At 43.7% G+C, this 22,433-nt stretch overlaps 2 protein-coding genes and 1 pseudogene across 4 annotated transcripts in view; 1 reads left to right on the top strand and 2 right to left on the bottom strand.

The window, feature by feature from the left end:
* Positions 1-9,678, bottom strand: part of CRELD2 (cysteine rich with EGF like domains 2) — a 49,423-nt gene extending 39,745 nt beyond the window's left edge. The window contains exon 1 of one of the 3 annotated variants that reach the window (XM_029615951.1): positions 9,202-9,678. In XM_029615951.1, coding sequence (XP_029471811.1) covers positions 9,202-9,336 — 135 coding nt within the window. In that variant the 5' untranslated portion in view covers positions 9,337-9,678. Of the gene's footprint in view, positions 1-3,828; positions 3,926-9,201 lie in introns of those variants that run through there. The other 2 variants (XM_029615952.1, XM_029615950.1) reach the window with 2 other exon arrangements.
* A 9,379-nt stretch (positions 9,679-19,057) lies between these two features.
* LOC115099556 lies at positions 19,058-19,671 on the bottom strand (annotated as a pseudogene).
* ALG12 (ALG12 alpha-1,6-mannosyltransferase) overlaps positions 19,654-22,433 on the top strand; it is a 27,577-nt gene continuing 24,797 nt past the window's right edge. The window contains exons 1-2 of the mRNA XM_029615469.1: positions 19,654-19,822; positions 19,898-20,030. Coding sequence (XP_029471329.1) covers positions 19,670-19,822; positions 19,898-20,030 — 286 coding nt within the window. The 5' untranslated portion in view covers positions 19,654-19,669. The remainder of the gene's footprint in view (positions 19,823-19,897; positions 20,031-22,433) is intronic.

Here is a 22,433-nt window from a genome sequence, read left to right as displayed (position 1 = left end):
AGAGCTGTGGATTTTCTTACTGTTCCCCTTCTAGTCATTAATTGAAATTTGATCCTATTATGATCACTATTGCCAAGCGGCCCCACTACCGTTACCACTCACCAAATCCTGTGCTCCACTGAGAATTAGATCAAAATTGCTCCTTCGCTCATTGGTTCCTGAACCAACTGCTCCATAAAACTGTCATTTATTCCATCCAGGAACTTTATCTCTCTAGCATGTCCTAATGTTACATTTATCCAGTCAATATTGGGATAATAGAAATTTCCCATTATTAATGCACTACCAATTTGATTAGCTTTCCTAATTTCTCTTAGAATTTCACTGTTCATCTCACCATCTTGGCCAGGTGGACGGTAGTATACTCCTATCGCTATACTCTTCCCCAGCACACAAGGGATTTCTACCCATAAAGATTTGATTGTGCAATTAGTCTCAAGCAGAATCTTTATCCTGTTGGACTCTATGCTATCCCAGACATAAAGCGCCACCCCACCTCCCAGATGCTCCTCTCTCATTGCGATATAATTTGTACCCCGGTATAGCCCTGTCCCATTGGTTATCCTCCTTCCACCATGTCTCTGAGGTGCCAATTAATTCTGTCATCATTCACTGCTATACATTCTAATTCTCCCATCTTACTTCTTAGACTTCTGGCATTAGCATACAAACATCTCAAAGTGTGTTTTTTGTTTGTATTTTCATTCTGCTTTTTTAATTGATAGGGATAAATTGGAATCTTTAGTTCAGCTGAGTTTTTAATTACAGGCACTTGAACTACTTTTCTTATTATTGGAACCTCACTTTTGAGATGCCCTAATTCTACTGCATCATTAGTATCCTTTGAAGATACCTCTCTCCGAACCATGCGCTGCTGAGCGACTGTCGGCTTTCCCCTTTGTTCTAGTTTAAAAGCTGTTCTATCTCCTTTTTAAAGGTTAGCGCCAGCAGCCTGATTCCACCCTGGTTAAGGTGGAGTCCATCCCTTCGGAAAAGACTCCCCCTTCCCCAAAAGGTTCCCCAGTTCCTTACAAAACTGAATCCCTCTTCCTTGCACCATCATCTCATCCATGCTTTGAGACTTCGGAGCTCTGCCTGCCTCTGGGGACCTATGCGTGGAACAGGGAGCATTTCAGAGAATGCTTCCCTGGAGGTTCTGGATTTCAGTTATCTACCTAAGAGCCTAAATTTGGCTTCCAGAACCTCCCTCCCACATTTTCCTATGTCGTTGGTGCCCACATGTACCACGACAGCCGGCTCCTCCCCAGCACTGTCTAAAATCCTATCTAGGTGACACGTGAGGTCTGCCACCTTCGCACCAGGTAGGCATGTTACCAGGCGATCCTCACGCCCACCAGCCACCCAGCTGTCTACATTCCTAATCAAATCACCAACTATGACGGCTGACCTAACCCTTCCCTCCTGGGCAGTAGCCCTGGGGGAGACATCCTCAGTGTGAGAGGACAATGCACCACCTGGAGAGCAGGTCCTTGCTGCAGGATCCTTTCCTTCTGCACCAAGTTGATGCTCACCGATCATGAGTCCTTCTTCCTCCAAGGCAGCACCAGGGCTGCCAGTCTGAAGTTGGGACTTGGCTACTGTGTCCCTGAAGGTCTCATTCTTATACTCCTCTGTCTGCCTCAGCTCCTCCAGGACTGCCACTCTAGCCTCTAAAGATCGTACTTGTTCTCTGAGAGACAGGAGCTCTTTGCATCAGATGCACACATACAACTTCTCATCAGCAGATAAAAAAAATCATACTTGACCCTTCTCCTCAAACCTAATACGGGCCAAGTAATGCTGCCCTTCCTCGGCCCATTTAAATAAAGTAAACATACACTTTTACCCCTTTTCCAGGGGCAGGATTGGAACCACAGCTTCCTATCCCCTTAACCTTTCCAGGGATGCTTCCTTGCATTGCCAAAACAAGAGGGGAAAACCAAAACAATTAGTTAGGCAGACCCTCCTGGCATATGGGCCTCTTCTGGGAAGCACCAGGTTAGGAGGCTGCTACCTGGCTTTGCTAGAGAAGAAGGTCTGCAAATCTACATTGAGCAAAGTGGGTACCACCTGCGCCTGCAAGTGGTTGGTCCTCAAACTTTTCACCCTGAACAACTGAAATCTTCCTTTAGATTTGAAGATGCCATTTCTGCATCCTTGCCTTATACTGGAACTTGCACCGCTGCCTTCTAAGTTCCCACATATTTGTGTGGCTTCTGTCCTCTGGTAAACTTTGTGGCTTAGTTTCACCCAAGTCCTTCACTAGCTTCTCCAACTCCTTGTCAAATAAGAGACCCTCTTTAAAGGGGAGCTTTCACAAGCATGTCCTGGATGCGGAGGCCGCCATCCTGTTATGCAGCCATAGTAGTCTTCTGGTTGCCAGTCCGGAGGCAACAGACTTTGATGATAACCTGATCAGGTCATACAATATATCCACTAGAAAATGCCATTGCTGATTCCAAGTGGGCTGTTTCCTGGCTGTCTGGCAACTGTTGAACCCAACAGAGTCACCCAGGCTAGTAACCCCCACAAATTGAGGAATGGAGTGCCATGGCCCCTGTGGAGAAAACCTGCTTTAGGACCACTTCCGTCTTTCTATCCTGAGAGTCCTTCAGCATCAAGCCTCCCTTTACTGGGATGGTGGTCTTCTGTGTCAATGCTAGCACAAGTGCATCCACTCTTGGGACCTGAAAAGGTTTATTCTTTTTATTTAATAAGAGAGGAAACATCTTTCTCATCACCCTGCTAACTTTAAATCCACCCTGAGAAGAGTCCCTTTCTGACAAGACCATCTGCTTCAGAGCCTTATGAAAGGGGAAAGACCTTGAGGGCTTCCTGATACTCTGTAAGATGGGGTCCCCCTCCGGCAGGTTTTCTGTCTTGGTACTCAATGTCTTTAAAGCTATCTGTACATTTGTGATGAATACTGAAAGTTCTTCCTTTCAGAACAGCTGAACTACCAGGGAAAAAATGTTCCCCCCTAAGAAGCATTGTACTTCTTCCTGAGACCTTAGAGGGTATGCTCAGTGCAAACTCATCAACCAACCAGCCCTTCTCCCCAAAGTCCAGTGTAGTGGTGATCTCAGGAGAACCCTTCTGCTTCCGTGTAACCTGTGGGTACTTAGTGGCTCCCATTCTATCTCCAAAAGACACATAGTCTAAGGATTTTATCTCTGCTAGCAGGCCAAGTTTCTGCACTGTGCAGAAGGCCTGGTGCATTAAATGCACAAAGTCCAGGGAAAACCCTATGGGGTGAGCCTCTCTAAGGCCTTTAGCAGAATCTAACACAAGGCCCTATTCTGGGCCTAGTACCCTGATCCCTTTGGCTACAGTGGCTATTAGGCTTTCCTCTTTCCCCAGGGCCAATGAAGTAATGTCCACTACTGAGGTACCCCCTTTCGATGGCCCTTCCCTTGTATGCGAAAGATTGCCACTGGGCCCTTCCAGGAGGTCCACATCTGGTCTGCCATTGCAAGATGGGCAGGAGGAGTGTGTCACATTGGGCACCTTCAGGATACCACAGGTGCTACACCTGTGGCCTCTAAGCATGGTTTCTATTGTTAGCCTCTCCCCATTTCATGTAAAGAACCACTTATATGGGAAAAACCTGCAGGCTCCATTTCTAAATGCATTGGCAGACTTGGTGCTGCTAACAGTTCTGCAGGGCTTACCTATGCTTCCCCCTTGCAAGTAGTTCGCAGTTGTGGCCTCCCCTGCAGCAATTTTATTTTGTAATGCTGCTGGGCTGCCATCATTGCGTAGACCTGTCTCGACATGATATGGCCTGCTCCTCCTCCCTCTACGCGAGTCCCCCCAGTGTTTACTCACCACCTCTGGGTCTGCATTGCCATTGCTGGCCTCCTCCATTGCTATGCTGAAGTTTCCAGAAGTCCTCTCACCTGCTGAAGCAAGTTTGTTTTTTTTTTGTTTTGCTTGTCTCTTCACAGCCTGAACTTGTAGCAAAGCAGGAGCTTGAAAACCAACCATAGGGGAAGATGGGAAAGAAAGAGAGAGAGAGACTTCCAGCTCCGGGAAACTTCTTTGGAAAGGCGAGGTCTCTCTGGACCCACCTCTCCCAGGGGAGAGGGATCCACTTGGGGGGGGGGGGGGGGGAAGCCTCAGTCCCTTGGGAGCTGGGATCCAAGCCCTAGGTGCCTATCACCAGGAAGACCACCCTGGGAAGCAGCAAAGTTGGCAAAGGCAACCCTGGAAGATGTCTCAGAAGCCTAACTCCAGAGCCACTCCCTGGCTCTTGAAGTGCTGGCTGAGTTCATGTACCCTTGACCACAGCTGCTTGAGACAAAGACTACTCACAAGGGCCACTCCCCCCTTTATGCAAAGGAGTGAAGTCATAAGGGGAGGGGATGTGACCAGTCTCCAGCAGCTGAGAAGCAGGGAAATCCCAAAGGTAGTGAACTGATCTGAGAAAAGGAAACTGTTTTACACAGGCTTACTTAAAACATTCTTTAGCAAGGATCATAACCATATATATGTATTTTAACTCTTATATGAAACTACTTGCTTCTTTAACTCATAGACCTGTATTTATTTTTTTTTTTGTTTTACTCAAAAAAATGTGTGTCTTAGAAAATTATGTAGCCTGGAGAACCAAATTGTGGAAAGATTGTTAGTTGCTATTTTGACCCTCCACCGGTGAAACAATCCATGGCCTCTAGTTGGTGAAATTCAGAGACATCTAAAAAAAATTCTGCATAGGAGTAAATCTCTTCAGGAGATAACTATATCTTCATCTCTCCCTCTATACCTATCTATAGTTATCTATTGAGAGATTGATAGATACGATACAAATATGTATTCCCCAATATAATCCAAATACCTTTTCACAGAATGAAAAATATTGTGGGATGAATATTTCCCAATATTCAAACATTCACATAGCTTGGGAATTTTGTAGAATTGATGCCCAACAGCTGATTAGGGAGGATAAGAATGATTAATATGAATCTGGGAATAGCCACTGCTTGTTGCTAGCATTAGTAGCATGGGAACTATTTAATGTCCGAGTACTTGCCAGGTACTTGTGACTTGAACTGGCCACTGTTGGAGACAGGATACTGGGCCTGACGGACCCCTTGCTCTGACCTAGTATGGCATATCTTTGTTATAAGTAGGGAAGATATAATACATAGTACTCTGATTAAGAATACTATTAATACAGCCAAGGAAGAAGCTGTAGATTTTCTAAGTTTCATCAAAGACCAATATAATTTTTGTTCCAAGGTTTAATAAATAGAGTTCAAAACAGGAAAACAATTTGAGCAAATCTGAAATTTTACCAGATAATACACCTGCATATAGTACATAATTTACATAATGTCCAACCCTGAATAATGTCCATTCCCGAATTTTGTATCTCCCTTTTCTCCTCATTTATGTTCACCCGCCCCTCCCCAGTTCAACATTAGTTGAACTGGGGAGGGGCGACTGCATTCTTGTTGAATGGAAACCGATTTGATGTTCCTAACGAATGTCGGTATATAAAAAATGATAAATAAATGATAAATAAATAAATAAATGTAGTACAAAGTCAGATCAATATGGTCAATCTTTTCCAAGAAAAGCACTGAAACACAGTGCCATGAAAGGTGAGCCCGATTTTACTTAATAAAAAATATCTTCGGACATCACATTCTATTTGATGCCCTTAAAAACATAAACACACTACAAGAGAAAAATGACAAACATTAAACAGGTTAAGAAGCCAAAAATCTACAAATTAATAATGGAGATATAAGAACATGAGAGGTCTAGAACGGGTAGATGTGAATCGGTTATTTACTCTTTCGGATAGTAGAAAGACTAGGGGGCACTCCATGAAGTTAGCATGGGGCACATTTAAAACTAATCGGAGAATGTTCTTTTTTACTCAACTCAATTAAACTCTGGAATTTTCGTGCAGTTAGTATAGCTGTGTTTAAAAAAGGATTGGATAAGTTCTTGGAGGAGAAGTCCATTACCTGCTATTAAGTTCACTTAGAGAATAGCCACTGCCATTAGCAATGGTTACATGGAATAGACTTAATTTTTGGGTACTTGCCAGGTTCTTATGGCCTGGATTGGCCACTGTTGGAAACAGGATGCTGGGCTTGATGGACCCTTGGTCTGACCCAGTATGGCATTTTCTTATGTTCTTATAAGAAATTGCCATGCTGAGTCAGACCAAGGGTCCATCAAGTCCAGCATCCTATTTTCAACAGAGGCCAAACCAGGCCACAAGAACCTGGCAATTACCCAAACACTAAGAAGATCCCATGCTACTAATGCAATTAATATCAGTGGCTATTCCCTAAGTAAACTTGATTAATAGCCGTTAAGGGACTTCTCTTCCAAGAATTTATCCAAACCTTTTTTGAACCCAGCTACACTAACTGCACTAACCACATCCTCTAGCAACAAATTCCAGAGCTTTATTGTGCGTTGAGTGAAAAATAATTTTCTCCCATTAGTCTTAAATGTGCTACTTGCTAACTTCATGGAATGCCCCCTAGTCCTTCTATTATTCAAAAGTGTAAATAACCGATTCACATCTACTCGTTCAAGATCTCTCATGATCTTAAAGACCTCTATCATATCCCCCCCTCAGCCGTCTCTTCTCCAAGCTGAACAGCCCTAACCTCTTCAGACTTTCCTCATAGGGGAACTTTTCCATCCCCTTTATCATTTGTCGCCCTTCTCTGTACCTTCTCCATTGCAACTATATCTTTTTTTAGATGCGGTGACCAGAATTGTACACAGTATTCAAGGTGCGGTCTCACCATGGAGCAATATGGAGGCATTATGACATTTTCCGTTTTATTAACCATTCCCTTCCTAATAATTCCTAACATTCTATTTGCTTTTTTGACTGCTGCAGCACACTGAGTCGACGATTTTAAAGTATTATCCACTATGATGCCTAGATCTTTTTCCTGGATGGTAGATCCTAATATGGAACCTAACATCGTGTAACTATAGCAAGGGTTATTTTCCCCTATATATTGGTATAGCTAATTTCTAAATATTATCAGCTGATAATGTAACAGCAGTATCAGAACAAATAATTGTATTTCTTCGATTTACTGTTGATATTTTTCCTCTGGGGTTTAAAGCTCTTCTCTCAATTCATCTATGGAAGACACAAGAGAGATGCTTTGGTCTTTGGACCACTATTTTGATGCCAACATGATGCGATTTCTAAATTTATCAAATTATTTAGGGAAAATGTAGCTTGTATTAATCCTTCTGGTGAATGTAGTGCTGGGTTAACAGACTTCACAATGAAGTCACCCATATAACAGATAGGAAGTGTTTTCACATACTGACACTTCCACTAATAAGTTTGCACTGTGTTGTAAAAGGATCATAAGAATAAAAAAAAAAAATCAGATTATGTAGACTCATTGTTAGTTCACATCTTGGTTTCTCTAACTTTGACAGCAGTATTTAAGCAAGTTAAATCACCAACAATAAAGGTAGTTATTTAATGCTGAGAATACCTGCCCTCTAGGAACTGACCACCAATCATTTCACAGAGTCTAGGGAACACTTAAGACTACAATGATTTCCACTCTCTAACAATCTAAGCAGAGAAACTCAGAAAGGGCACTGAAATAATTTGCCAATCCATTGTGCACCATTTGGATTCCCTGCTTAAATCTAGGGGGCATAAAAGACTTCCAATAGCTAGATGTGGGCATTTGGGCTCCAGATGTCTGCCTTGCTGTCTTTGGTGAGTGGCCTGATGGTGCAGAGGAAAGGAAGAAGGCAAACCTTCCCTTCAGAAGATTTACCAATAGTGGCAGCTCGAGTGGGCCAGATAGATACTTTTGTAGTAAGAGAGGGAGGTGAATCATCTGAGGCAAAAGGAGCATTAGTGAGTCCATCTTCCACTCCGTCATCACCAGAGCAAGAATTGCTCAAACCCCCTCCCCTCACCAAATATCTGTCTATGTGTCAGGAGTTTGAGGCCGAAAAGAGGCAGATGCTGCAGGCCAGTGCAGGAACATGAGCTTACTTCTACAGGGTGATGACTCTCCTATGAAAGTCAAACAAATATCTGGGAGAAATAATGCATGGTGAGATCATTTTGACAATCTCGCAAACTGTGACTGAGATTAAACAAGCTCTCCTCCCTAAATTAGATTTGTTAGAAGTGAACTACCTGAGAAATGAGCATGCAATTGGCTACTCAAATAATATATGGAGAAAGATAACACTTGGATATGAATAAATCTATTGTTTTACTCAAAGAAACAGATACTAAATTAATACTAGAAGGGACAAATATTAGAGAAAAAGTGGAGTGAGTATATGGAGAAAAGGATGAAACAGAATATTAAAACTATTTTCCTATTGTGAAGAAAACTTCACTTTTCAATTGTTTAAGAAATATTTGTGTGAATGTCTGCCTATTTTAAGAACTTATTTTCTTCAATCAAAAACTCAAGCTATGGGTGCTGCGCCTTGCGACCTTGGGCAAGTCACTTAATCCTCCTTTGCCTCAGGAACAACTCTGGGGACAAGGACATACCTATAGTACCTGAATATAATCTGGTTTGAAGTTTCTGAAAGATGGAATATATATTAAAAAAAAAAAAGCTGGAATCTCTGGACTCCAGATTTTGTCTAAGCGAACACTATTAGTGACTCTTCTTTCAAGCTCATATAGAGATTGAATATTTAAAATCTATTTCAAGAAGCTAGGGTCCATTTTTGTAAGCTCTAATGTCCATCTTTATCCTCAGCTCTCTAAGCATACTAATCTATGACAAAAGAAGTTTTGCGGGTCAAAGCAAGAAATTATATCTCTAGGAGCATAATTTATTTTAAATTATCCCTGCAAATGTAAAGCTACATTTTTTGATGCTTCTTTTTTTTTTTTAGAACCAGACCAAATATCTGGTACTGCTTACATTCTAAAGTAGAAGACTAAAGTTTAATATTGTTTATGTATCTGCTCATTTTTTAGGTTTAAGTATTTATGCAGATCAACGTGCTGGATGTATCATATAAGTTTTTCACGTATATTGTTTCTAAAGTTAATGGGACTTGCTCTCTTTTTCACTTATGTTAGACTTACAGTATGTCAAAATCTAGTATCTCTTTATGTAATCTATTATAAAATTGTTTTCAGTACATTTACTAAAATACAAAATACTATGCAACCCTGTAAACTCTCTCTCTTCAAAATACCAAACTCACCTTATGGAATCTGTCAACTATGTTCCTACAAGTCTTACAGGTTTCCTTGATTTTTACGTTGGTCACTGGAGAAGAGAGCAGCAGCAGCCCTAGGGCGAAGGACAAGACCGAGAGATGCCCCGGCCCGGCGATCATCCTGTGAGCCAGGGATAGTTTAGGACGGGGCACGAATCCGACCGTCACCACCCTCCAGAGGTGCCACGATGGCAGCGGCGATGAGCGGGAAAGAGATCTCCCCGCGTCCGCCCCTGCGGTCTACGGAGGAGAGGCGAACCGCCAGCCACAGCAACGCGTTGTAACATGCAGCACCTCTACCACCAGCGCTTCCTCTTCCGCCTCCACCGCCCGCGCGCCAAAGCGATTGGAGGAGAGCGTCCGTCCGTCACGGAGCCAGGCAATGGGAGCTCGCCACGAGCCGAGCCAATGGGAGCCCCACGTGTAAGACTTGAGATGCGCTGCCGTGGCGAAAGGTTAGACTGTGGTCCTGATCCGGGAGGAGGTACCTTGATGACTGCTTCGCCGCAGGGCTTGCTGGCCATAACCCGTAAGGGCTGCGAGAACCTTGATACGGTTTCCATGGTGCCACAAATGAAAAAGCTGCACGGGATGGGCAGGGCGCGAGGAGGAGGAGGAGGAGGCAGTGAGTTGGTGATTGAGCATTGGTCTGAGGTTATGTCGCCCGTTTTAAATGCCGGTACCACCATTCAGGACGGAGAGTCGTGACATTGACATAAGATAATGACAGCAAAATACAAATTCTCTAATCCCACATTCTCGGAACCAGATGCTACTAGGGCTTCAAAAATTCTCATATGCGCTGTAAATAACTGGTACACATTACATTAAATAGAAATTACGAAACCAGCATCGCATACAGTCAGTTTAATGTTAGCACAGGACTAAATACGATTCAGGCAAGCAGAAAACTTCTCTCTACACTGCTGCTTCGGCATCAGCTAGCATTACCACTAGCAGCCATGATCACCTGCTCTCCCCCACCCCAACACACACCACCCCTCTCTAAAGAGAAACATTTTTACAATGGAAAATTAAGTCCACTGCTTTCATTATTTTTTAAATCACAGATTCACAAGCAAGAGTATCCAAAAACTGACAGATAAATATTGCGTACAGAGTTAGAAATAAATTATCATACACCACCCGTGTTGTTTGGACCTTCACACGATCATCATACTTAACCACACTATCGGTAGTGTCAGTTCATTTTTATAATTATCAGTCCAATATAAATGTTTATGAAAACATTTTTTAATTGCACAATAAAATGTCCCCAAAATCGGAAAGTAGGTAGCTGAGTAATATAGTTGAAGAGGCCACCTTCCTTTAAATAAGTTCCTGGAGGAAAAGGCCATAAACCATAATTAGTTACCTAGATTTGGGAAAGCCACTGCTTATTTCTAGTTATGAGCAAGAAGGACTGAATCTATTGTTTGGGATACTGCTGAGTATTTGTGACCTGGATTGACCCCTGTCAGAAACAGGATGATGGGCCTAATGAATCTTTGATGCAATGCAGTCTGCCATTTCTTATGTTCATCAGGCAAAGGTAAACTCAGCTAACATGCAATTAGAATATACTTTCACTATACCAGCTCTCTTGACTGTGTCTCCCCTCTCTCAGAGCTTAATGTAATGAGTAAAAATATGCGCTACATTTCAGTGCACGTTGTCTTTACACACGAGCTAAAAAAAGTGTATTTTCAATGCAGAATGCTAATAGTATATAAATGCATCATGAGTTAAAGCATGCAAAATGTGTGCAAAAGAAAAAAGAATAGCATGAATAGATCATGATTTTAACTTTTTATTTATTAATATTTCACATTACAAATTCAATATCCATTGAACAAGAAATTTGGAGAACAGATCCCAAGGCATTAATAAAGAAGCAGAAATAAAAATATAACATAATGACAGGGATGCTTGATTGGGACCACACCTCAATGTTATTTTGAGCATAAATCTTGTTTCATGCACACAGCCTCAATTTAAGAGCATAAACCATGTTTCCAAAACATAAACCACTTATTAGCACAAACATCACCATCTGTGTATGTTTAACTATCACTATGAGGAAGGTACTTACAGTAGCATAGAAACATAGAAACATAGAATAGTTGTCACTATTGTGCAGCACTCATTACAATTGTCTATATCTGTCATGTCATGCTTTTCTGGATTTATCTTGAGGCGTAAGACCATGGAACAGCTGACAACAGAACAGTATAGGGCAAAGAGCCAGTGACCCTAAAAAAGGGATGTGCATAACTGAAACCGAGCTTGCAGCCATGCACAGACTGAACCAAAGTGCAGGCCTAAGCAACACAAACATGGAGACTTCAGCCATGTGATGATCTCGGCAACTTCACATGGGACTATGAATCACGAGGAGAAGAAACTGCAATTGTTCTTCCCTATCAGACATCTGTCTGCCCTTCACAGTGTGCTAGGAAACCTTGGACACATGAACTGTGAGCATGTCCTTGGTGAAAACTTTGTACCTAGTCATGAAATCAGCTATGAAGTGAGTAGTGTTCAGCAAATGTCCACTGATTAAATAAACTCATTACCAGGAATGAGAATATTCATATGCATCTGGACTCAGATGACATCAATAGCATCCCACCAATACTTTGTCTATAGATTGTGGTAAACATCGAATCAAGATCAATGTTGGATCATATGGAACTGAATATGCAATGAAGTTCTGAACAGAGAAAAGGTCTCTGAACTATACAGACTGGGGATCTTTCCCCACGGATTTTCCTAAGGAACTTCTGCTAGGGAATTTTCCCCAGAACTTGAACTGTTGCAGTTCACTATACCTGTGAATTAGCGAGCCTAAGACTGAGTTCTGTGCTGGGGGTAGCCTGCTCCGTAAACCTTGGGGTAGCTGCCTTGTCATAATTAACAACTTTATTCCCTGAAAGAGAACTTTGATAAGCCAAGTCCTTTACCCTGTTCCTCCTGGCAGACCTCTGTGCTCTGTTTTCCTGTATTAGCCTGCCGGGTTGCTGGATTCCAGTGGTGCACCTTGAGACAGGTCCTGGATTTCTTCAGATGTGTGACCCACCAACAGTTAAGGGTGAGACAAACTGGCTTAATTAATCTTTCAGTTGGGTTAATTAGTTTGGCATTGTATATTTGTCAAGTGCAAGTTGACAAATATACAATGATTGATTTTTCAGCTTTTTATTTTATTTTACAAAAAAAGCAGAGAAATAATGAATTGTGACTTTAAAAATGTACTTTAAGAGCATACTGGTTTGCAATAAACATACTACCTGGAACAATCTGTGCAAGTGTCATTTGTAATCCATGCAAATCTGCTGACTTTTTTAGGGGGTTGAATACTTTTGCAAGTAGTTAGCATTTGTGTGTTGGTCATGCTCAAAAACACCGTTTTTCAGGGATCTTGTGCAGCATCTGATAGTGACTGATTAATAGTGCATAGGTTCACCTCATTATTTGCCACTCAAAATTGGTCCCTGGAAGTGGGAACTGAAAGAGAATTGGGAAGAAATTGATTTTTGTTAGGGCGTCTGGCCGCGACCGGCCAGCCCCCCTACCTTGACTGCTCCCCCGATGCGGCGGCCTCCTCCCCGTGCTGGGCCGCGGGTGCCGGGCCACATGGCTACAGCAACTTCTCTCCCAGCCTGCTTCGGGGCCTCCCTTGACGCGCGTGTGCACGGGAGGACCTGCCTCTTAAAGGGGCTGCGGCGGGAGATTCAAGCCGGCCCCGGATGATGATGTCTCTACAGAGGGGTATTTAAACCCCGCAGCTGCTTTTCTTCTTCGCTGTTGCAACAGACTTCCTCTGTTGCTCCTGGGTTGTGCTTCCTGTGCTTTGGTATAGCGTCTCCATGCCTCCAGCGTCTCTGTGCCTCCAGCGTCTCCGTGCCTCCAGCGTCTCCGTGTTCCTGTGCCTCAGCGTTCTTCCATTCCTGTGACCGTCTGTTTGTCTCTCCAGGTAGTACCTTCGGACTGGCTCTCTGGTACTGACCTCAGCCTGTCTCTTGACCTCTCTGTTTGCTGCCCATCCTGATCTGTGGTCTGTGTCTTCGCTTCGTCTCTTCACTGCCTGCCCCAGATCTTCTGCCTGGACTTCACTTCGCCTCTTTGCTGCCTGCCCTGGACCTTCTGCCTGAACTCCACGCCGTCTCTTTGTGTAGGCCGGTTCCTATCTCGATGGGTGAACGCTCCGAGTACCCACTCCTCGGGGGCTCTTCTGCATTCCTAGGCTATCCGCTCCTCGGAGGGCCGTCCTGCTTGATTCCTCGGAACCAGTCCTTGTGAGTCCTCCTCTCGCCTACGACACCTCCCGGAGACAAGTCCCACTGAGGGGATCCCTTGGTGGTCTTCACCTCTCGCTCCGGCTCAAGGGTCCACATTGACAACAATTTTGACATTTATTGTGGGTCTGGTGTAAAATAAACCCCACACACAGTAAAGAGGTTGCCCACAGCAAACCTTAAGACAAGCTACCGATGCAAAAGCTAAATAGTATGTATGCCACCAAAAGAAAGTACAGAAAATTCCCACAGTGCACACTAAAGTTAAAAACATGTCCAAGCAACACAGCATGCATGTAACCCCGTCTCCGGTTTAGGGGCCAGAAGGGCAGGGGCACACAAAGGTCCTAGGGCCAATCCTTTAGCCTTCTCCCACTCTTGACACAATCCAGGGGCTCCAGGACAGGGTTCTTTTTCCAATGGGGGTGGGAGGGAGGACTAATCTTTCAGGGCCCAAGATGGCTGGGGTGACTCTCTTTTTTTTTTGCCAGGGGTCTTTATCAGGTCGTTATCAGGTTCAAGGGATGGGAGTGCCACAAAAGACTGTGGAGGCTCAGACTGAGTGTCTAAAATTAAATATTTACTGTTGGAGTTCTTAAATGTTCGAAATTGCATTTTCACAGCAGTTCTTGTCTTGACAAGATGAAATTTACAGTTCTCCAGTTTATTTGTGCATGCATCTCTCAGTATTAGGCAGGAAAGCTCTCACTCTCTATGGCTTAAACAAACAAGGCTCCCAGTTGGGCAGGGTGTCCTTAGATGGGATGGAAAACCCCTTCCAAAAATACTGATTGACAAAAAAGAATTACAGTCTCTGCACAGTCTCTCCTAAGTATCTCTCTCCCAGAGTGAAGACTCTGTTGGGTTTCCTCAGAATAAAAATGTAGATATTACTCACAGTTCTCTTCTTCAATTGACTTAATAGGATTTATGTATTTATTTATTTTTTAGGAAAAGTCCATATTAGGGAACACTGCAACTCTTTACAGATATTCTCTCTTTAGGCAGGAAGGGTGACCAAAAACCTCCTCCTGGGAACTCAGAAAAAACCTTCACAAAAAAGGCAAAAAAATCTGTAATCCTCCTACAGCGGATCACCATGAGGAATCTTCTCTATCTCCTGATCTAAACTAGCTGGTAGAGACACCAAATTCCTCCAGCCAGGGGTACCAGGGCTCTCACAGTAGAAAACCCAAAAAGGCAAGAACATCCAAAAATCTTAATCAAAAGCAGAACCAGCACCCAGGCAGGCACTGATTCCCTTCCCACTAGGATCTTGGCCCAGGTTGTGCAACTCAGTACTTAGGCAGGGCAACAACTCAAGTAAAACACTCCTGCTCTCACAAACTCTTAACCAAAATGCCACACCTAGAATTGCTGCAGCCTGCTTTGATAAGCAGCAGGGAGCTGACCATTACAGCAACCTCAGTGGAAGAGTTGCTCAGAAATAGAGCGCCCCTCCCTCTGCTACCTTTCCCACCCTAGCTCACAGGGTTCAAGACTAGGACCTTATCGTGATGATCCCAAAGGGTTCGTCACGTGCGGTAAAATGAAATAATGTACACAAGATGCCCATATCCTATTTGTTAGGAATTGTGGACCCTTGGCCCAAGGTGGGGTTGTTGCTACCTGAGGAGTTGGGCCCCACAGGTCTCCACCGTCGGGAGGCGAGGCTATCCGGGAACAGAGACAGGCTGGGACTTCACCTGTGCAGACCCTCGTTCCCCGCAGGTTGAGCCCTTGGGTGCCAGTGCTGGTAAGACTTAGGAGCGCCCCTGTGTGGCAGGGCCCGGAGAGGGTAGGCGAGTGCGTGCAGAGAGTGTCAGAGAGCTTAGGAAAGCAGTGCCGGAGTACAGCCCGGGGTACAGCAAGCTGAATGCGGGGACCACTGTAGTGGTAGCGTAGAGGGATACCCCGAGGAGCGTGGCACCGATTCAGCCTGGAGGTGTGCAGGGCTGAGCCTACTACCGAAGAGAGTCCAATAAGGTTGCGCTGAGCGAGGGCTCGCGGAGCGGGAGACACTGAGAAGGAATCCGGGTAAGTTGCGCTAGCCTGGCCCCGAGGAGCGGGAAGTGCTGAGAGAGAGAGTCCAGTAAGGTTGTGCTGAGCCAGGACCCGCGGAGCGGGAGACGCTGAGAGAGGAACCCGGAAGGAGAAGTGCAGAGGTCCAATGACAGGAGCAATCCGGTCCGTGGAGAGAATATGGCACCAATAGGAACCATGGAACTCGCCAAGTCGGTTAGTGGCGGCTAGAGGTGAAGTTTTAAATACTCCGAGTCAATTATGTCATCAGCCGGGGTCGCACACGGAGTTCCCACCAAAGGCCCTTTAAATGAAGGGCAGATAGCGCGAGCATGCGCCTAGAGAGACCCAGGATCGGGGTGCTGGTCAGCGGTGTCCCGGCCGCCACGTGGAATGGAGAGAGCCGGGAGGAATGCGGCGGTGGTGGGGATTGGCCACCGCTGCGAGAGCACCGGAGTTGGAGAGCCAGGCTTGACATGACGTGAGTTGAGACGGCTGCGGCCGGTGGTCATAACACTAGTTATTTATTTATTTAATATTCCGCTTTTCAGCACTTCAAAGCAGATTACAGTACAGCACTGAAAAGAAAATAGTAAGTGCCAAAGTACATGGGTACATACTAAAGGCAAATAGTTACTGTGTGTGAGAGAGCCTGGACTTTCACGTGTATCTGTACAGCGCTGTGTAACACTACAATAAATAAATAGTAGTAGTAGCATGAATATGTGTGGCAGAGAATGAGCATGTGAGTGAGGAAGTGTGGAAAAACTGCTTGGGAGGAAGAGTGAGAAGAGGTTGGGACATTGAGTACATGCCCAAAATTGCTTTGTTATGCCCATTGTTTTTATAAGGCCTTTCAGCTAGTAACTATCATATTTCTACCCTAATTTAACCCTTGTACAATGTATGATGTATAAGCAAAAAATGATCAAATGATCGCTGTCACTATCTTTTCTGCTGTTCATAGAGTCTACACTCATCAAGGTGGGAGCACCTCAAGAGCTATGGCAAAGCCTCCCACATCTGCCTGACTCCTGCTACATCTCTCTAAGCCTTCTGTGCAGAAACGAAGAGGGCGCCCAGCGTTGTGCAATAGGATCCTCTGTGCAGAGTTATTATTAAGTGCTCTGGAGGTGCACCAATGCATATGCATGTCCAGCAGACATGGCAGCAATTATGATTCAAGAGTAGTGTTTCTGTATTGTGTGACAAGGCTGTATATGTGCCATATTTGAGGTAATGGGTGAGGATCAGGATAGAAGCATGTGTTTTACCTGGGAGAATTATGTGCCTCAGGGTCATTTTTCAGCATCCAGTCTGACTACATCTCAAGGAACTGCTCTTACCACAATATAGGAGAAGAGCTAGGATGGGAAATGAGAAGTGGAAGCATTTTATTTTGCCGTTCTAGGACATTTTTAGCTGAGACAGGAGCTGCTACTGTAAGGAATCATAGAGCACTACTGCAGCACCTCTGTCAGTTACTGGTCTGGTTATGAAGTGTTGGCATGGGAGAAGAGGAGCTTGCATTATTTTTCCACTGACGGAGACCAGAGGTAAGAGGTACATCTGGTAAATCCTGCTCCCAGATCCAAAGATGATTGTGCACCGTCATTTCCTCCTCACTCTCTAGTTGCCTTCCCATTGCTCACTGACCACGGAGCATGAATGGGCAGACTTTTATAGCCCCCCCCCCCCCAAAAAAAAGGCGGGGTTAAAGCTAGGGGAGGATTCAAAAAGACCAAAAAAACCTAAAACCCTCCCAGTGCCCATGATGTAAAAACACTAAGGGATAGGCAAGGCAGAGTCACATTCATATCTGACAATAGTGATTTTACCGGAATTACTTCTCTGATTGTATAACTTTATTAGCAACATATACAGGCTGTAAGGTCCTGAATGCTGTGGTATCTCTGTTTCTCAGGCACTCTGGCTGACACAATAACTTTCTTGGCCCCCTACCCATCCTCTTCACAAAGGATATCCCTTGTCATAACTGTCTAGGCCCGAAAACAATGTTTTGTAAAGGTATTTCAGCATCTTTTTCTCTCTGCCAGTTGTTTTGCATCTTAATACAGCTATTCCACAGATAGCCAGCAGCTCGATACTGTAACGTGCGGTTAGAGATTCCCCGTCTGTAACCCGCTGTGGGCGCACAATTTGGATGCGTAAAGCGATCCTGCGATACAGTCTCCAGTTTCACGCGTCCTTAACGCTTCTTGAAACCGACGTGTAACCCTTTCCGCACCCAGCATGTATATGACATGTAAATGAACGAATTAGCTATTTAATGAACGAATTAGCTATTCCCCTCCGATACTGTGACGCGCGCTCCGATTATCTCCTTTGTAACCTGCTATTTTGCCGTGTCCTTAACCTGTTAGTTTACCACCTACCCTCTACCTGGTGTTAGTGTGGTGTTCGAACAGCTATGTACCGGACTGCACCATATATACTAACATTTGCAGCGTAAAGTTGTTATATATATATATATATATATATATATATATATATAAATACCTGTCACTTTCTGAATCCCCCATGTCCACATGGGCGGGCGGGCGTGCCGTCATCGAGGCGGTGGCAGGAGCCGGCGGGCGGGTGGGTGTCCGTTCATCCAGCCGGCGGCGGTGGGAGCCGGCGGGCGGGTGGCCGCGCTTTCGATCCAGGCGGCGGCGGGAGCCGGCGGGCGGGTGGCCGCGCGTTCGATCCAGGCGGCGGCGGGAGTATCGACCTGACAATAACTTTCTTGGCCCCCTACCCATCCTCTCCACAAAGGATATCCCTTGTCATAACTGTCTAGGCTCGAAAGCAATGTTTTGTAAAGGTATTTCAGCATCTCTTTCTCTCTGCCAGTTGTTTTGCATCTTAATACAGCTATTCAACAGATAGCCAGCAGTTTGTGACCTGGTGAAATCATGTGAAATGAACCTTATTTCCTGCCTCTTTCCGTTTCCCTCTCTGAAGGGTAACCAACAGTACTAAGGGAAGATAAGACCCCACTGCATCACCGGCCTTGCAGTCTTGCCTTTTATTATTATTATAATTATTATTATTCAAAAACAAAATCCTTGTGTTGCTGTGGTGCAGAGCTTGAACCTCCAGAAGAAATTTTCATCCTGTGTGGTGAATGCAGTCCTGGTTTTGAATTCAGCCACATTGCCCCAGAGGCTTATAACCTCTTTCACCTTACATTTTAACTATGTTGATTAGTATCTGCTTTCTGCCTCCTTTCCTACTGCTCCAAAGCAGGAACTGAACCTATAACAGCTGTGGAACTTGTATGCAGTCCTGCTTTTTTTCTTTTTCCTTTACAATTTTATTATAATATTTTTATTTGTGGAAACAAAAAATGGACAGAATTCCCAACTCGGCTGGAGAACTGTGATGTCAACCATGCCGCTCATTTAAAGAAGTTCAAGATCGCCATTCATTATTTTGGTGCTTGCAAGTGCCAGGAAATAGTGGTGTCTAGTGCAGTGTTTCTTGATGTGGAAACACTGTCCCTCGCGCCTGCCGCTTCATTTAGGCAGTTTTTAAATCCTGGAGTCAATGCTGACAAAGTTATCTTCTACGGCAGTCACGTTCTCTTTCATGGTTTTCTGAACCAGCGTTAATGCTGGCAAGTAGTTCTTCAGAGAGTTTGCTATCATCTGCTGGGTAGTGCCAAGGTGAGTCAGAAGCTGACCAAACTGCATTGCTTGTTCATGAAGCTGCTTCACAAACCCCAGCCGCTGCACCAGCTGTGGTAGGGTTGTTGCCACGGGATCCCACTTCTGCACCACATCGTAGAGCTGCTGCACCTTACTCTGCGTTCTGCATCTTCGGTGGTTGCCTTGTGCTTCACAATCTCAGTCACCTTCCCCAGGACGGTCTGCAATCTTGCTTCCACCAGGTCCAGCGAAGCCGTGTCCAAGGCATTCACTTTCGGCTGCAGGATCTCAACAACCTCCATTAAAGTGGATCATTGCAGTCTAACAATCAGAGGATTCTGACAGTCCTGCTTACTGAAATCACAAATTGGAACTACAAGTTCCGGAATACAACGGGCCTGGCTTACAGGCCCCCCGCCTCCGACCCTTCCCCCTCCACGGTGCTAAATGGAGGCGTGGCTTACGCTTGCCAATTTCAACATGGCGGCGCAGAAGAGGTCGGTGCTGCTGTTGCTGGTGCTAGGGGCTGCTATTTGCATCCATTTAATGGCCTGCCCTTACACCAAAGTGGAAGAGAGCTTCAACTTACAGGCGACCCACGACTTGCTGTACTACGGGCAGCAGCTGCAGTTGGTGAGTCCGGATCGGTCCTTAGCCTCCCCCTATCTTGTCTAGCCCCGTCACTGATTTTTCTGGATTCTTTTGCAGTACGATCACCACGAGTTTCCCGGTGTGGTCCCGAGGACGTTCGTGGGGCCGCTTGTCCTCGCCGGGCTCTCTGCTCCCGCTGTCTGGACTCTCTCGGCTCTGCAAGTGCCCAAGTATTACTCTCAGCTCGTAGGTATGGGACGGGGCTCGAGAGAGCAGTATAACCGGAAGGAAATACAAGAAAATAAAATCTGTATTGGTGATATTATGTTTCCTTCTTTCTATATCTTTATTTTATAAAATATACTGAATTGATAGTATGGAGGAAATCTTTTAACAACAAGGTGTTGTCTAGTGGTCATAGTACTGATGAGTAGAAATTCTGCTAAACTGTCAATATTTGGAAATAATCATTTTAGGTATCTGGAGGCTATGCTTAGTTTTCTACCTTAGTGGGATATTTTAAGTTGTCAGAATTCCAGGTTTTGATCATTGCCAGTTTAACTGAACAGGCTGATCAAGTTCTGGTTTTATGCCACTGTATGCATGAATTTGTAGTTATGAGTTTTTCTTTTGCTTTCCCTAAGAAAATCAAAGCTATAAATTTAATACATGCAATAGGACAAAACCAAGAGAGGATCAGCCTTTTTGTTTGATCTGGGGTGAAAGATTGATGTGACAGGTTTAAAACAAATCTGAATGAGTTTTCTTGTTCAACCATAGAAAATCACTTTTGGAAGATATTTCTACCATCTGTTTCCAAAGTTTTACAACACTCATGCTGATACGGCAGAATGGTAGTTAATAAGGAGTAACTCTTGGCTGATGAATTTTAGAGGCTGCCTTATTCTATGTAACCATGAGCAAGCCACTTCATTACTTCAGAATTATACATGGCAAAGCAGTAATATCCACGTTTTACCAATTAAATCATTTATGGTTTAAACAATGCTTCTGTAACTTATATGAGCCTCTGGTTCAGGCAGATTCACAGCATAGCTGATGTGGCGAAGAATGCATGTTGGCAAAGGCATCTTGTTGATCAGAATGGCCTTCATGACTGGATACAATACCTGTCAAGGTCGCACAACTTACAACTTTTTGGCTGTCTGCATTAACTAATTTCAGCTGTGCAAACAATATCCTGCTTATGGATCCTGCTGAGCTGTAATTGAGACTAAAACTGCTATTGCTCTATATTTCTTTGCTCTGACTCCATATTTTTTTGGTTCAGATAGCATTTAGCTGTTTGAATAATGTCCTGGGCTAGTTCCTACAATGTTATCAAGCGTCACCTATGATCATATACTCACTGATTTGGATTGATTCATATTGGGTGAGATGTCATAAATATTACATATACATTAACTGGTCAGAATTGATTCAATATGAGCTACTTTGTGATCCAACTTCTGAACATGGTTACTTCCAGGGGTTCAGAGCAGTGGCAGAGGAATAGTTCAAAGAATTTCAGAAATGCTTATTTGACACTATTACTGCTTGTCATGTTTGCTTCTGAAATATTGCACAGTATCCTGAAAGTGCAGCCTTTTTTTTTTAAGGGAAAATTCCATTATCTGATATTCACCAAAATATTTCAAACATCACCTCAACAATCCAGGAATTTTTTTATTTGAATAAATTATCAGAATATTTTTCTTAATCATTGTGGATTTTATATTGAGTAGATGCAATTATGAAAAAGTAAAGCCCCCCCATCAAACCCCAAAGTCATTTATTTGAAAGATGCCAATTTCTATTTATTATGGTATGGCCACTATAGACCATGTCATTATCTAGATATTTTAGTGACTATTTTACTAATTTTATCTGCAGATGTATTTTATACTCCAAGTCTAAGTGACATGTCAGTTTGCTGTTACAGAATTGTGATGGCCTTTCAAAACATGAGTCATGTTAAGTTTCCTAAAAAAAAAAAAAGCATTAAGACAATTAGTCCTGATTCTAACCTTTGTCATAGACATGAATATCTGGTATGAAGGTAATATGTGTAACTCTATGAAGTGCTAAATTATTTTTGAATGGGCGAATGAGATCCCTTGCATCAGAGCTTGGATAGGCAATACCTGCCTGAAAATACAATAGAAGGTATAATCATACAGGCACCAATAAATTTACAGATTCAAACAATACAAAGGATTGGTGCCTCAAAATATTTTGTTTTTTAAATATTATGAAATCAAGCATGGACAAACACATGTGCATAAAAATATAAACAATTTTAAAATCTACCCATGTGGGAATACGTACCACAGAATTTCTGAAATATTAGACTTAACCCATGAGTATGGGTACATTTTAAAATTGTTTATATTTTTATGCACGCCTGTTTGAGGATCATGTGACTTAAATTATGATTATTAAATATTATGAAATCACAAACATTTTTGAGGCACCAATCCTTTGTATTGTCAATACCTGCCTGAGCCAATGAGGGGCAAGGGATTGAAAACTGTGTGTTTTTAATTAGGCATAAATGGGTGGCTGTCTTGTTTCGATGGACAGAGGCAGACAGGGGAGATAGAGAGACCTTTTCCTGGTGTGTAGTAGATGGACTCAGGACCAATGGGTATAG

This window comes from Rhinatrema bivittatum, chromosome 9 (genome assembly GCF_901001135.1).
Source record: "Rhinatrema bivittatum chromosome 9, aRhiBiv1.1, whole genome shotgun sequence".
Classification (NCBI taxonomy): Eukaryota; Metazoa; Chordata; class Amphibia; order Gymnophiona; family Rhinatrematidae; genus Rhinatrema; species Rhinatrema bivittatum.
This window is presented reverse-complemented; position numbering and strand designations above follow the sequence as displayed.